This window comes from Hemitrygon akajei, chromosome 1 (genome assembly GCF_048418815.1).
Source record: "Hemitrygon akajei chromosome 1, sHemAka1.3, whole genome shotgun sequence".
Taxonomy (NCBI): Eukaryota; Metazoa; Chordata; class Chondrichthyes; order Myliobatiformes; family Dasyatidae; genus Hemitrygon; species Hemitrygon akajei.
Window position 1 is genome coordinate 158,132,157 of NC_133124.1, and position 16,053 is coordinate 158,148,209.

General features: G+C 45.7%; 1 protein-coding gene across 4 annotated transcripts in view; it reads right to left on the reverse strand.

The window, feature by feature from the left end:
- Window positions 1–1,706: 1,706 nt before the first annotated feature.
- Window positions 1,707–16,053, reverse strand: part of LOC140731737 (uncharacterized) — a 36,519-nt gene continuing 22,172 nt past the window's right edge. For 2 of the 4 annotated variants that reach the window (XM_073053483.1, XM_073053510.1), the window contains one exon: window positions 1,707–6,808. In XM_073053483.1, the coding sequence (XP_072909584.1) occupies window positions 5,602–6,417 (816 nt within the window). In that variant the 5' untranslated portion in view covers window positions 6,418–6,808 and the 3' untranslated portion in view covers window positions 1,707–5,601. Of the gene's footprint in view, window positions 6,809–11,834; window positions 11,856–13,502; window positions 13,596–16,053 lie in introns of all 4 variants that reach the window. The other 2 variants (XM_073053501.1, XM_073053492.1) reach the window with 2 other exon arrangements.

Genomic DNA, 16,053 nt, shown 5'->3' on the forward strand with positions numbered 1-16,053 from the left:
GGGGCGTTTACTAACAGGGCTTTGCCCATCGGCACTCCAGGGAATCTGGGGGTCTCCATCACGATTGCTACCTCCCCTGGTCGGATCACCTTGGGCCTCGCCTGCGTACACCACACCGTCCCTCGTTTACACTCCGGGTTCAGCCCTTGGGGGGCAACCCCTTCTTCGAATACCGCTCGAAACACTGGATGCACCGAGAGGGTCTCCAGAAAGTGTTCCCCCCCTTTCTCCTTACAAGCTCCCAGGAGCCGTCGCACAACGGGGGAGTTAGTCCCCACCAGGAGGGCAGAACCACTGGTTTCCACCGGGTCAGGACACACCAACACCAATGTCTCAATAGCTTCGGACACTCCCACATCGCCCTCCGAGAACTCCAATCTCACCGATAGGTACCCATTGTACGGGTAATCACCCTCGCTCACACCCCAAATCTGCAGGGCGTCAAATAGGGTTATGGGCAAATGCTTTAAATATTTGTTGTAGAACGACTGGTAAAATAAGGTCACCTGCGATCCCGTATCAAGAACGGCTATCGCGTAAACTCCCTCTATCCGTAGACACACACTGGCACGGGGTCCTACCAGCCCATCCGGAATAGAGGCGTGGGCACCCGGTGGTCCCCTGGCTGATCTCTGGGAACATGTTCCTCCAGAGGCTCCAGTCCGTTCCCTCACTGAGCCTCTCCCAAGTTTCCCAACACCTCTCCCTTCTTAGTCACAGGGGGCTTGCCCTCCGTGGGACCCCTTGTCTCTCACAATCCCACCAAATGTGTCCCTCCTCTCCACAGCTATAGCACACCCGTGGCCGCCCACAGTCCCGCCTAAAATGCCCCTCTTTCCCACAGTTAAAGCACACACTGCCCGCCCCCCCTCCTCTCCCAGGACGGCTCCCACTCCCAACCCACTGCACGGGCCGCCCCCGGGAGTGGGTACCTCCCCTGTCCTTCCCCTCCAGAGGGGGGGTCCATACTCCCCTGGGGGTTTTCAGTCCTCCACCCAGCCACCACTTCCTGTATCGCTGAGGATCACTCCCGGTGGCCCAAGCCCCTTTTCCGCCCCAACGCTCTCTCTTCCTCCCTAATCAGTTGCCCGAACGATGGATGGGAGCCTTTCCTATAAGCCTGCTGGATAGTCCACGCCACCTTGTCCTCCTCCAGAGAGCCACTGAATATCTGACTCATCCTCACGCTAGCCACGTCAGGTGCCTTTACTACCCCCCGGCACCACAACCCCGTAAGCATCCCCTCCATCCAAAATATGTACTTGGAGAGCTTTTCTCCTCTCCGTTGTTCCAGGCATTGGAACTCTGCTAAAAGCAGACAGGGTTCCCCTGACAACCCAAACACTCCCTCCAAAATTTCTATGCATTCCTCCACTGAAGCCCCAGGCTTTTCAGCTTTCAACTCCCAGACTGTTTAGCCTGCCGAACCCCTCAAACGTCCCACCAATCGCTGCCTCTTCTCCTCCTCCGAGCCTGGCCACCCCTCCAACATCAAAGACGTATGCTCGATCCAGGTCTCATAGTCCACCTCCCCATCCGGAGTAGGCTTGGCCTCTCGGCCACCCCCGCCAGGAAGTTAAGTGCGGCTGCCAGCTCCGACGCTTGCCCCCTACCTGGGGGGGGGGGTGGGGCCTAGTCACACTTCCCTCCTCCGACCTCCCTTTACAAGTGACAGGCACCTCTCCGGGGGACACCTCTAGCTCTAGCTCCTCCTCCGGTGTCTCGGCATCCTCATCCTTGGAGAGGGTGCGGAGCCCCCACAGCCCTGCCTCCCCCGAAACACTGATCATCGCTGGCAGTTCCAACGTCATGACATCAGCACTCGTACGAACTAACACCCAGCTAGACTCCACCTCTTTACCACACCGTCTAGCTACAAATTCTACCTGCCCAATACCTTTTACCAAACTTAACCCCCACACTAACGCATCTTCCAAAACTCGAAAATCCACTCCGCTCACTACACAGGCATACTGCACCAGTTAACAATCTTATCTCTGTCCACCTCCGCTTTGCTGCCTGCGCGATTCCACAGCCCCTGACAATCCAATCCCGGATGAGCCCCCACAAATGTAACACTTACCCAACAGGCTGGTATATGTCTAGGGGAAAAGGAGATCCAGCCACTCACCAACCCCACCTCCCCTTCACGCAAGTGCTGTGAGAATCAAGTTTATGCCGCGCGCACACACACAGTATCAGACTCACACCAGATACCGTTATGAAATACACTTTAAAGATTTTACTGATACTAAAAGAGTACTATGCAATACAGTATATATGAAAGAAAAGAAAAAGTAAAAGGCGCCAACTTATCAAATTTCAGTCAGTTTAGTGCACATCGTTGGAGCTCAACCATTGAACCATTCGTCCCCTTGTCACTCTCCTCTGACCTCCACATCCTTGCACCTGGACCACCCAGGTGGTCCACCAAGCAGTGCAGCGCACGTCCACCTTCCTCGGCGTCTTCTTCCCGACTCCCCTGAAAAAAACCGTGAAAACCCCCAAGCTCCCAGCCTCACAAGAGAAAATTACATTCCCCATTGGTTAACAAATGAATACAATCCCCATATCAGCAAGTCTGAAGCTAAACAACTGTGAGAGAAAACACTTATCAGACAAAGAAGCATTCCTACTCTTAACAAACCAAAGAACCCATTTTGAGTAACATACACAGTACATTGTACATCTGAAAATAACACACCTGCAAGAAATGGCAACAAACTGTCAATGGAGAGAGGGGACATTGATTGGTATGTTGATAGCCGACACTTCACCTGTGAGTCAGCTGGTTGGTATACTGCATCCGGTGCTCACGGTGTGGCCTTTTATATATTGGTGAGACCCATTGCAGACTGGGTGACCATTTGACTGATCACCTATGCTCAGTCTGCCAGAGAAAGCAGGATCTCCCAGTGGCCATACATTTTAATTCCACGCCCCATTCCCATTCTGATATGTCTATCCATGGCCTCCTCTACTGTCAAAATGAATCCAAACTCAGGTTGGAGGAACAACACCTTATATACCGGCTGGGTAGCCTCCAACCTGATGGTTGAACATTGACTTCTCTAACTTCTGTTAATGCCCCTCCTCCCCTTCTTACCCATCCCTGACATACTTAGTTGTTTGCCTGTTCTTCTTCTCCCTCTGATGCTTCCCCCCTTCTTTCTCCCGAGGCCTCCCGTCCCATGATCCTTTCCCTTCTCCAGCTCTGTATCACTTTCGCCAATCACCTTTCCAGCTCTTAGCTTCATCCCATTCCCTCCGTTCTCCTATCATTTTGCATTTCCCCCTCCCCCCACTACTTTCAAATCTCTTACTAACTTTCCTTTCAGTTAGTCCTGACAAAGGGTCTCGGCCCAAAATGTCGACAGTGCTTCTCCTTATAGATGCTGCCTGGCCTGCTGTGCTCCACCAGCATTTTGTGTGTGTGTTGTGTTTAGGAAGTTGTGCCAGAGATGTTCCATCATACTTTGCAGTGGAACCTTACACTACCAATGATAATGCACTGACGCAATGCATTTTCAAAATGCATGTCTTTACTCTCCCAGCGTGGGAAGTGTACCAGTTGTTTAACACTATCACTACACTGTTATTGCTGATCGGTTTGTTTCTACTTGTTAATGCTTTAACAGCCACTCATATTATAGAGGCAAATAGAGTTCACGGAGGGCTGAGAAGCAGCAAAGAGAAAAAGAATGATCCAGAGGTGGAGCACCGTAAAAAATCGATAATTGTGTTGTTCGCTCTACCAGCCAATTTCTTACTGTTGTGGAACCCTTATATTGTATATACTACTAAATCAGAATTACTTTTACACTGACAGATATTTGAACACACCACCTTATATCCTGCAACAGTTTGGATTCATGTTGCAGTTTCTCTGTACCTGCACCAACACGTGTATCTACACTCTGTAACAGAGGAAATTCAGGGAGGAGCTGAAGGGCAGAGTCAAACGTCTAGTTCCATTAAATGGTCGGCTCTGTTGGTAAAACGTAAATCACTTTTACGGGATTTAAAATGCATTTCTGTTATTTATATGTCTGGTAAATGTGTCTATGTTCCTTCAGTCAGGTGAGCGAGTGCTCATGGTTGTTTGTTTTCAGTAAGGTCAGCAACATTACTTAAATTATGTAGGTGAAGAAACAACAAAAAGGTGCTGATGTGATTGCTACAACAGCAGAAATTGTACTCAAAATGTCGGATTAATGCTAGAATCTGGGGAACAGCTACGTGAAGCCACTATCAACGTTTGTTACATTAGTAGAATTCTGTTCTAATTCACTGGACTATGGATCATTCCCAGGATTTCTGAAAAAGAACAGAAAAAGCATGGAAAACTGAGATGGAATAGTATCAGATATGCAGCTGAGACGTAAAAAACAATTCTTCATACCCTTTCTCGTGTAAGGGCGGTGAAAGGTTACAGGAAGAATGCGGGGGAATATGTTGGAGGGGTACAATAAATCAAACATGATGGATCAATGCAAGGATTTAATGTGGAAACTTTATAAAGCATTGGTGAGCTTTCACTTGGAGTATTGTGAGCAGGGTTGCCTGCCTTCTCTTAGAAAGGATGTGCTAAACCTTGGAGATGTTTCAAAGGAGGTCACCAAAATGATTCCATAGGCTTGTCATATGAAGAGTGCTTGATTACTCTAGCCTGTATTCACTAGAATTCAGCAAAATGAGGAGTGATCTCATTGAAACCTATCGAGTGGTGCAAGGCCTTGATAGTGGGTGTGGCAATGATGTTTCCCCCGATGGCAGAGCCTAAGACCAGAGCACACAGCCTAGAATACAGGGGCATCCTTTTAGAATGGAAAAGCGGAGAAATTTCTTTAGCTAGAGAATGTTGAATCTTTGCCACAGAAAGCTATAGAGGGTGTCTTTATCTGCATTATACAAGACAGAGGTTGATAGATTCTTGAGGGTCAGGTCATGAAGGGATACGGGGAGAGGGCAGCACATTGGTGCTGACAGAAAATTGGATCAGCTATGATTAAATGGCAGAACAGGTGATGGGCAAAATGGAGAACATATGGCCTTACATCTTATGTCCTTCCAGCAGAAATTGGGTCAGGACAGAATACATGAAATACAAACAAACAACGCAGTAAATGCAGAAAATGCCAAGGGAAACCAGACACTATCCAACACATTCCAGGATCCTGCAGCAGTTTAACTTAATATGATTGCTTACAAAGGAACAATCAAGTGGGAAATATCATTCACCAAAATCTTGCTTTAAAATGCAAACTCATGAATTCCCTCCATCACTTCATAAAGGCATCATTAATTCAAGCCTGATCCAGTTTTAGAGTCAAAAGCTTACTAATTATATGATAATCAATACATTATTTCAGATAGGACAATCCATAGTAACCATCAGGATATAATATCACAGTAAAAACAGGCAGCAACTTCCCTCAATAGATAAAATCATCCCAACACACACATGTTCCTCGACCACTGGAGCACCTCACCACAGGCATAGTTTGAGTCATCAGTCAGACAAACAAATTATTTTCTCTGTCAATCAGCTTCCAAATGTTGCTACTCTGTCATTCACTCCGCCCACTGCTGATTCCCTTCTCATATGTTCTTACCCCAACTATCATCCAGAACCCCAAACTCGGCTCTGTGGTGAGCCATTAGGTCAGATGTTCGAGCGAATCCCTTTCCACAGTCTGAGCAGGTGAATGGCTTCTCCCCAGTGTGAACTCGCTTGTGTCTCTGTAGGGTGGATGACTGAGTGAATCCCTTCCCACATTCTGAGCAGCTGAACGGTTTCTCCCCAGTGTGAACACGCTGGTGACTTTGTAGGGTGGATGAATGAGTGAATCTCTTCTCACACACTGAGCAGGTGAACGGCTTCTCCCCAGTGTGAATTCGCTGATGTCTCTGTAGGGTGGATGACTGACTGAATCCCTTTCCACAGACTGAGCAGGTGAATGGCTTCTCCCAGGTGTGAACTGACTGGTGTGTCAGGAGGTGAGATGACAAAATGAATCCTTGTCCACAGTCTGAGCAGATGAACGGCTTCTCTCCATTGTGAACTCGCTGGTGTCTCTGTAAGTTTGATGACTGAGTGAATCTCTTCCCACAGACTGAGCAGATGAACGGCTTCTCCCCAGTGTGAACTCGCTGGTGACTCTGTAGGGTGGATGACTGAGTGAATCTCTTCCCACAGACTGAGCAGGTGAACGGCTTCTCTCCATTGTGTACCCGCTGGTGTCTCTGTAGGTTTGATGACCGAGTGAATCTCTTCCCACAGACTGAGCAGATGAAATCCCTCTCTGCAGTATGAACTGACTGGTGTCTCTGTAGGTTGGATGACTGAGTGAATCCCATCCCACTGTCTGAGCAGGAGAACAACTTCTCCCTGGTCTGAACTCGCTGGTGAGCCATTTGTTCAGCTGAGCGAGTGAATCCTTTCCTACAAATTCAGCAGATGACCAGTCCCTGCCCAGAGTGAACTGACTGGTGTGTCCACAGGTGGGAAGACCGACTGAATTGTTTCTCACAAACAGAACAGGTGAACGGCTTTGCCCCAGTGTGAACTTGCTGATGTACCTTCAGTTGAGGTGACTGAGTGAATCCATTCCCACTGTCTGAGCAGGTGAACGGCCTTTGCCCTGTGTAATTTGATGGAAATGCCAGTTGGTCAGATGACAGAGTGAATCCCTCTCCACAGTCTGAACAGGAAGGATGATCGACTTCTTAAATATCTGGACAGAGACTGAAAAACTGGCATGCCATGTTCAAGATTCCCGGAGATAAATTCCTTCTCGTTTTTAACCTGTAAAAAGATATACAAAATTCATCAATGGGTGAAGGACATAATTTCAGATGAGATCACTTCAGTTGCCAAGGTGTGATCTGACATCACACTGTTAGAGTGAGGTTCAACCCAAGTTGGACAGAGAAATCATCTCCTGACTAGGCATAGTGCTGTTATCTGGCATGACCATCAATTCCCCGATGCTCTTCCTGCCTCTATAAGAATTGGGCATTTCTGCCATCTCTAATCTGTGAGCTGGCTCACTTTGACACTCTCCATTGGTATTATTCCCTGTTCCCACTGAGGAGCATGAGTGCCTGGCCCGACAGTAACTGAAACACTCTCATGCAAATAGCCTTTGTTGATGGGATTTTCTTTCAAGTACTATTAATTTAAAGATCCACAGTTTGAACGTCATATAAAAAATTCCTGCTGAGATGAATGGTTGGTCCGCACTGTTGTTAAAAGGTCTGAAAGAGAATATTAGTATTATTTAAGATTCTTGCCACAGTCATAGAAAAACACAGCACAGAAACAGGCCCTTTGGGCCATCTAGATGTCTTGAACTATTTAAACTGCCCACTCCCATACCCCTACCATCCTGGTACCATCAGTGAGCTACTGACTCCACATCCTGACATCTTTGTGCTGATTGCTGGGGACTTTAAACACACCAGCTTAAAGACTGTGTTCCCCAAATTCCTGCAATATGTGGATTTCAAAACCAGCGGAGACAACACACTGAACTTGGTTTATACAAACACACCACAGGCATACAAAGCAGCCCCCCGCCCCCATCCTGGCCACTCTGACCACATATCTGTCATGTTAACACCAGCGTATAAACCACTGCTTAAGGATGTGAGAGAAAAGACAGATAAGGGTCTGGCCAAAAGGAGCAGCCTCAGCACTACAAGACTGTTTTTTGCACACAGACTGGATCATATTCAAAACAGCAGTCTCCTATGATGACCATGTAGACATTGAGGAGTATGTGGAGGCTGTAATCAACTACATAGCCAAATGCACGGAGGATGTCACTGTGATGAAAACCTTCACCGCACATGGTTATAAAAAGCCATGGATGACAACAGAGGTGTGGTCGCTACAGAAGGCCCGTGACACAGCCTACAGATCGGGGGACAGGAGTGCGCTTCACTCAGCTAGGTCTGCGCTTTCACAAGGGATCAGGAAAGCGCAAAGGGCCTATGCGGGCAAAATACATGGACACTTCTGTGACACAGGTGACACCAGACGGATGTGGCAGGGAATTAAAGCTCTGACAGACTACAAGATCAGGCAGAAAACTGATGACAGTGACGCCTCTCTTCCTAACAGGCTTAACAAATTCTTTGCACGCTTCGAAGCATCAAACACTACAGCAAGGGGGAGAGCCAGTCCCTTCTTACCATCTGACCATCTGGCTCCAATCATTGATTCAGAGCAAACATGGAGGACCCTCGCCAGGGTCAACCCACGAAAAGCGGGAGGTCCCAACAACATCCCTGGACGTGTGTTCAAGAAATGTGCTGATGTATTAGCAGATGTCCTGACAGACATTTTCAACATCTCCCTTAGTCAAGCCATTGTCCCCAGATGCTTCAAAACCTCCACAATCATCCCTGTAGCAAAGAAATCAGTTGTAGCCTGTCTGAATGATTACCGTCCCGTTGCCCTGACCCCCATAGTGATGAAATGTTTTGAACGACTTGTCAAGCCTCATATCACAGCCAGCCTCCCTGCATCGCTAGATCCTCTACAGTTTGCTTATCGTCCAAATCGCTCTAAGGAGGACGCAATATCCACCACACCGCACACAGTTCTCTCTCACTTGGACAACAAAGACACTCATGCCAATATCCTGTACATTGATTTCAGTTCAGCGTTCAATACCATCATCCTGCAGAGTCTAGTGGAGAAACTGTTGCTGCTTGGCCTTAACACTGCCATGTGTCGCTGGATTCTGGATTTCTTGACAGAGAAACCAGTCAGTCCGTGTTGGTAGGAACATCTCAGACTCCATCACACTGAGCACTAAATCCCCACAAGGCTGTGTGCTTAGCCCATTGCTGTTTACACTGCTAACACATGACTGTGCAGCCATATTTGAGGAGAACCTGATCATTAAATTTGCTGATGATACCACAGTGGTGGGGCTCATCAGCAAAAATGATTAAACAATGTACAGGGAGGAGGTCAAACACCTAGAGAGCTGGTGCAGTGACAACAACTTGATGCTTAGTGTCACCAAAACCAAGGAGATGATCGTCGATTTCAGACGGTCTCAGCCTGAGCACATACCCCTCAGCATCAGCGGCTCCACAGTGGAGAGAGTGGAAAACATCAAGTTCCTTGGGGTGCAGATCTTGGACAATCTCACCTGGTCCAGGAACACTACTGGGATTGTGAAACGGGCCCAGCAGAGATTGCACTTTCTGAGGAAGCTTAAACAAGCATCACTCCCCACTAACATCTTAACTACATTCTACAGAGGCGTGGTTGAGAGTGTGCTGACCTTTTGCATCACAACCTCGTACTCCAGCTGCAGTGCTGCCGACAAAAAAGCCTTGCAGTGGGTGGTTAGGGGAGCAGAGAAGGTTATTGGGGTCTCGCTGCCTTCTGTCCAAGACCTCTTTCAGAGTGGATGCCTCCAGAAAGACACAGTACATCATTAAAAACCCCTCACACCCTCTCCATGAACTGTTTGTTCTTCTGCCATCAGGTAAAAATTACAGGAGCATCAAAACTAAAACCACAAGGCTAGTAAACAGCTTCCTCCCACAGGCAGTCAGACTACTAAATAGATGCTCTACCTGACTCTGCTTTTGACACTTTTAACTTGCACTCGACTCTTATAACATGTTTTTAACTGACATGTGGCTGTTTATTTTTTATGTTTATTATTTAGTGTTGTGTTTGTTATGTTATGATTGCACTGCTCCTGGGAAACGCTGTCTCATTCTGCCCTGCAGAGCTGATGTACGGTTAGAATGACAATAAAGTTTTTGAATCTTGAAAGAAGTATTTGTCTAATACCCCAGCAGTAAGGCATGCTAGTACTGCAAGGTGGGGGATGGGGGGGTTAAACTAAAGTTGCAGGGGGAATGGGAGCCTGAACAGAGTGGAGGGGTTGTGGAGACAGATATTGTTAAGACCTCAGACAAAGTCAGGAATGAAAAAGTTGAACATGGTACAGTGACTATGCTGAGGTCCATATATTTCAATGCAAAGAGCATCATAGGAAAGGCAGATGTGTTCAGGGCATGGATCAACACCTGGAATTATGAAACTATTATCTGACAACTGTGCACTGGGCAGGCTGCTTTATGGCAAAGGTGTGCTTGCTAAGTGGGAGGTCTTCAAAGCGAAATTTTGGAAGTATAAAATTTGCTTGTCAGAATTAAAAGTAAATATAGAAACTGTAAGGAACATTGGTTTGCAAGAGATATCGAGACCTGGTGAAGTGCAAAATGGAATTGCATAACAGGGATCGGCAGGAAGGTTCTGATGGAGAATGAGAAATACAAGAGAACACATAAGAAATAAATCAGTATGGTTAAAAGACGGCATGAGGTTTCCCTTGCAGCATGATGAAGGATAATCTTAAGAGGTTGCCGAGATAAATTAAGAGCAAATGGATTGCAAGGGACAAAGCTGGTCCTCTGGAACACCAGAATGGCAATCCATGTGTGGAAACAAAACAGATGGGGGAGATCTTAAATATATTTTTCGTCTCTGTTTCCTCAGGAGACGGATGCAGAGTCTGTGGAAGTGTGGGAAAGCGGCTTTCACATCGTGGACCCTGTACAGATTAAAAAAGAGGAGTTTGACATCCTTAGGCAGATTAGGCTGGATAAATCTCCAGAGCATGACAAGACGCTCCCTCGGACCCTATGGGAGGCAAGTGCAGAATTTGTCGGGGCCCTAGCAGAGATATAGTGACAGGAGGAGGTATCAGAGGATTGGAGAATAGCAAATGTTGCTTCACTGTTTAACATAGAACATAGCAACCTACAGCATGTTACAGGCCCTTTGGCCCAGAATGTTGTGCCAATCATGATACCTACTCTAGAAATTGCCTGGAATTTCCCTAGCGTACAGTCCTCTAATTTTCTATCTAAGAGGCTGTTAAAAGACCCTATTGTACCACCGCCGCCAGCAGTACATTCCACACACTCTTACCCCTGCCATCCCTTTAGTACCTAAAACCAAGGTCCTTCGTGTTAGCCATTTCAGCCCTGGGAAAAAGCCACTGGCTATCCACATGATCAATGCCTCTCATCATCTTCTACACCTAAAAAAGGCTCTAAACACAAGCGAGGAAATTATACATCACTTTGAGGATTTCTTGGAAATATACAAAATATGAGGGTACAGATCGAGTAAATGCAAGCAGGCCATTTCTACTGAGGTTTTGTGGATGACAACCAGAGGTCATGGGAAAGTGGGGAAGGTGAAAATTCAAGGTGAACATGTGGAAAACCTCTTCACTGCAATGGTCGTGACAGCGTGGAATGAGATGCCAGCACAAGTGGTGCATGTGAGCTCAATTTCACCATTTAAGCAAAGTTTGGATAGGTACCTGGATGTAGGGGTATGGAGGTCTGTGGTCCCGGTGCAGGTCATTGCATCAGAGAGCTTAAATGCTTTTGGAATTGACTAGATGAGCAGAATGGCCTGTTTCTGTACTGAATTTCTCCATGTTTCTATGTCAGAGAAGCTGGCCAAATTTGATTTGAAGTGAAAATTGGTAGGAATGACAACAGAGCAGCAATGGCTGGAATTTCTGGGAGCAATTCAGGAGTAGAGTGATCGATACATCCCAAAGAAGTGGAAGCATTGGAAAGGCAGGAGGACACAACTGTGGCAGAAATGAGAAGCCAAAGTCAACATAAAAGCCAAAGAAAGGGCAAACAAAGGAACAAAAACTATTGGGAAGCTTTCACACAAATAGCCTTTGTTAATGTGCATCTGGGATTTTCTTTTATATACTGTCAATTTGAAGTGCCACAGTTTTAACGCCATGTAAATATCTCCTACTGACATGTTTGGTTGGTCTGCACAGCTGTTAAAAGGAATTAGAGTGAATATTAGTATTAATTAAGGTTCTTGTCACAGTCATGGAAAAGTACAACACAGAAACAGACCCTTTGGCCCATCTAAACTCTCTACACACATACCCCAACCATCCAGGTATCTATACAAATCTCTACACTGTTGAAATTGTGCTTGCATGTACGACTTGTGCTACCTGCTCATTCCACACCCAGATGACTGTGTGAAGAAGTTTCCCCTCATGTTCCCCTTAATGTTTCACCTTTCACCCTTAGCCCATGGCTTCTGTTATAGTCCCACACCATCTCAGTGTTAAAAGCCAGCTTGCATTTATCCTATCTGTGCCCCTCAAAACTGTGGTATACCTCCATCAAATCTCCCCTCAATCTTCTACATTCCAAGGAATGAAGTCCTGGCCTGTTCAAACTCTCCTTATAACCCAATTGCTCCAGACCTGGCAACATCCTTGTGAATTTTCACTGAACTCTTTCAACCTCTTTTACAGCTTTCCTGTATGTAAGTGACCAAAACTGCACATAATACTCCAAATTAGGCCTCACCAATGTCTTGTACAAAGTCAACATAACATCCACCTTCTGTACTTCCGTACTTTGGTTCATGAAGGCCAATGTGCCAAAATCTTTCTTTCTGTCCCTATTGAACTGTGACACCACTTTCAGTGAAAAACAGACCTGTATTCCCAGATCCCTTTCTTCAGCAACACTCCTCCATGCCCGACCAGTCACTGTGTAACACCCACCCTGGTAGGTCCTACCAAAGTGCAATACCTCACCCTTGTCTGAATTAAATTTCATTTTCCATTTCTCAACCCATTTTCCCAGCTGGTCCAGATCACACTGCAAGCCATGGTAGTCTTCTCGCTGTCCACTACACCACCAATCTTGATGTCATCCACAAATTTGCTGATCCCACTAACCATGTTATTATCCAGATTACTGATATAGATGACAAACAACAACAGATCCATCACCAATCCCTGTGGCACTGCACTAGTCACAGGCCTCCGGTCAGAGAGGCAACCATCCAATACCACACTCTGGCTTCTCCCAAAACCAGTGTCTCATCCAGTTTACTATCTCATCTTGAATGCTGAGTGACCAAACCTTCTTGACCAACCTCCCATATCAGACTTTGTCAAGTGCCTGCTAAAGTCCATGTTGACAATATCCACCGCCTTCAGACTCTATAACATTGGTTAGACATGACCTACCTATCCTTAATCAGTCAACATATATACAAGTTCTTATATATCTGGTTCCTGCACATACATTCCAAAAGCTTTCCCCCTACTGATGTCAAGCTCACCAACGTACAATTCTCAGTTTATTTTTAGAACATTTCTTGAACAGAACAACATTGGCTGTCCTCCAATCCTGCAGTATGTCACCTGTCACTAAGGATGATTTAAATATCTGTGCTTGGGTCCCAACAATTTCTGCACTTGTCCCCTGCAAGGTCCTAGGGAACAACTTGTCAGTCCCTGGGGATTTATCCACGCTAATTTGCCTTAAGACAGCAAAGACCTCCACCTCTGTAATCTGTACAGGATCCATGAAGTTGATGCTGCTTTGCCTCACCTCTATAGACTCTGTGTCTGTCTCCTGTGCAAATACGGAGGCAAAAAAAAATCTCTCACCTCTACTTTGTCTCCTCATATGGATTACCATTCTGATCTTCCAGAGGATTATTTTTTTCCCTTGCAATCGTTTTGCTCTTATCTGCAGAATCCCTGAAGCACAAAACAGAGTTGCATAACAGGCTAGGCAGGCAGGTTCTTATGGAGTATAAAAAATGCAAGAGAACACATAAGAAATAAATCAGGATGGCTAAAAGAAGGCATGAGGTTGCCCTCACAGAAAAAATGAAGATAATCCTCAGAGATTCTAGAGATATATTAAGATAAAAAGTATTGCAAAGGACAAAGTTTGTCCTCTGGAAGACCGGAATGGAAATCAATGTTTGGAACCAAAGCAGATGGTGGAAAACATCTCAATTTCTCATGAGATGGACGCAGAGTCTATGAAAGTGTGGGAAAGTGGCACTAACATTGTGGACCCTGTACAGATTAAAGAAGAGGAGATGTTTGGTATCCTGAGGCAGATTAAGGAGAATAAATCTCCAGGGCATGACAAGGCTTCCCTTGGACCCTACGGGAGGCAAGTGCAGTAATAGTCGGAGCCCCTAGCATCATCCCTGGTGAAAGGGGGAGGAACCAGAGGATTAGAGAACAGTCAATGTTCTTTCGCTGTTTAACATAAAATATAGAAATCTACAACATATTACAGGCCTTTCAGCCCACAAAGTTGTGCCGACCATGTAACCTACTCTAGAAAATGCCTAGAATTTCCCTAATGCATAGCCCTCTATTTTTCTAAGCTTCATGTACCTATCCAAGAGTCTCTTAAAAGACCCTATTGTATCCACCACTACCACCGCCGCTGGCAGTGCATTCCATGCATCCACCACTCTTTGTATGAAAAACTTATTCCTGACACCCCCTTGGTACATATTTTCAAGCACCCTAAAACTGTGCCCCCTCGTGTTAACCACTTCAGCCGTGGGAAAAATCCTCTGGCTATCAACACAATCAATGCCCTCATCATCGTATACACCTAAAAAAGGTTCTAAACATAAACAAGGAAATTATACATTGCTTTGAGGATCTTATCAAAGTATACACAATTATGAGGGTATAGATAGGGTAAACGCAAGCAGGATTTTTCCACTGAGGTTGGGTGGATGACAACCAGAGGTCATGGGTAACTGGGGAAAGTGAGAATTCAAGGGGAACATGTGGAAAAACTCTTCACTGAAATGGTGGTGACGGTGTGGAACGAGATGTCAGCACAAGTTGTTTATGCCAGCTCAATTTCACCATTTAAGAGAAGTTTTGATAGGTACCTGGACGGAACGGGTGTGGAGGGCAGTGGTCCCAGTGCAGGATGTTGCATTAGAGAGTTTAAATATTGTCGGATTGTCTAGATGGGTCGAATAGCCTGTATCATGGAACTTATCCATGTCCCTATGTCAGAGAAGCTGGCCAAACTTGATTGGAAAGGGAGACTGGTAGGAATGACGATGGAGCAGCAATGGCTGGAGTTTCTGGCAGCAATTCGGTAGCTGAGTGATCGATACATCCCAAAGAAGTAGAAACATTGGAAAGGCAGGAGGACACAACCGTGGCTGAAATGAGAAGCCAAATTCAACATAAAAGGCAAAGAGAGCGCAAATAATAGAACAAAAACTATTGGAAAGCTTTTAGAAACAAACAGAAGAGAACTAAAAATAAAAATCAGATATGCTCAGGGCATTGAATTATGATTTGTAGTCATTAATGAGTCTTAGTTGCACCCAACAGACTGAGGGATTTTGAGGAACAAAATATCCGGAGCTTCAATATCTCTTGAAAACCGAGGTTCCCTACACCAGTTACCTTTCAACTTTTATTTTGGCAGGCACATACAAACTCTACACCCTCACAATTTCACTTCGGAAGGCCTCCCACTTACCAAGTACTCCTTTGCCAGAAAGCAGCCTGTCCCAAACCACACTTCTCAGATCCTTTCTGATACCACCAAAATTGACCTTTCTCCAATTGAGAATCTCAACCTGTGTTCCAGACCTTTTTTTTTCCATATTTACTTGGAATCTCATGGCATTATGATCACCAGATTCAAAGTGTTACCATACAGTAATTTCTGTCACTAGCACTGGATCATTTCTAATAGCTTATTGCACACTCCTATATTGGAAATTCTACATGTTGATTAAGGACATATTTGACAAACTCCACCCCAGCTAGTCTTTTTTACAGCACAGGAGACCCAGTCAATATTTGGAAAGTTAAAATCACTTACTATATCAACATTTGATTCTTGGCATGGATTGCAATCTCTCTACAAATTTTTTCCTCTAAATCCCTCAGTCTGTTTGGTGCAAGCAAGTCCCAGTATTGGCTACAACATCATGATTCCATGCCCTCAGCTCATCTGGTTTTCCTATGATGCCTCTTGCTTTGTGATATACACAGCTCAGCACATTCATCGCACCATGCTCAACCTTTTGATTGCTGACTTTGTCTGAACAACATCTGTCCTTTGACATTCCTCTGCAAGGTAATCCACCACTAAAAGTTTCTGAAGTGGTCTACCTGTTGTCGTGGGGGACGGCCACAAGAGTACTCTGCA